Raw genomic sequence first — 360 nt, 5'->3', positions numbered from 1 at the left:
ATGTATATATATACATATACCTTGGGGGTGGGGGGAGGTGTGTACAAATAGAACACTGGCGTACAGAACACACACACACACACACACACGAACACTCACCACCTCCTACACGACCACCCTCTCCCCCTTCACCCCCGAACCCCCAACACAACCCCCCCCCCACACACACACAACCCCACACCGGCCAATCTATCCTCTCTTCCCATCCTCCTCATCTCCCAAATTCACCTTTCGCGTCGGTAGTATCAGTAATAATCTTGGGATTAAGCGAACACAACACACACTGCTTCATGTTCGATCCGAGTGGGCAGGCGGTGGTCGGGCGGTGGCAAGCGGCAACCTGCGAAGGAATTTAAGGTT

General features: G+C 53.3%; 1 protein-coding gene across 1 annotated transcript in view; it reads right to left on the bottom strand.

Annotated features, from left to right (window-relative positions):
• The window catches only part of LOC119586923 (insulin receptor-related protein-like), a gene marked incomplete in the record, with an annotated part of 99,749 nt that overhangs the window by 10,954 nt on the left and 88,435 nt on the right, over positions 1-360 (bottom strand). Inside the window, 1 exon segment of the mRNA XM_037935652.1 lies at positions 229-340. Within this exon segment, the coding sequence (XP_037791580.1) occupies positions 229-340 (112 nt within the window).

Source organism: Penaeus monodon, chromosome 22 (genome assembly GCF_015228065.2).
Source record: "Penaeus monodon isolate SGIC_2016 chromosome 22, NSTDA_Pmon_1, whole genome shotgun sequence".
Classification (NCBI taxonomy): domain Eukaryota; kingdom Metazoa; phylum Arthropoda; class Malacostraca; order Decapoda; family Penaeidae; genus Penaeus; species Penaeus monodon.
Note: the sequence above shows the minus strand (reverse complement) of the source record. Positions and strands in the feature narration are given on the sequence as shown.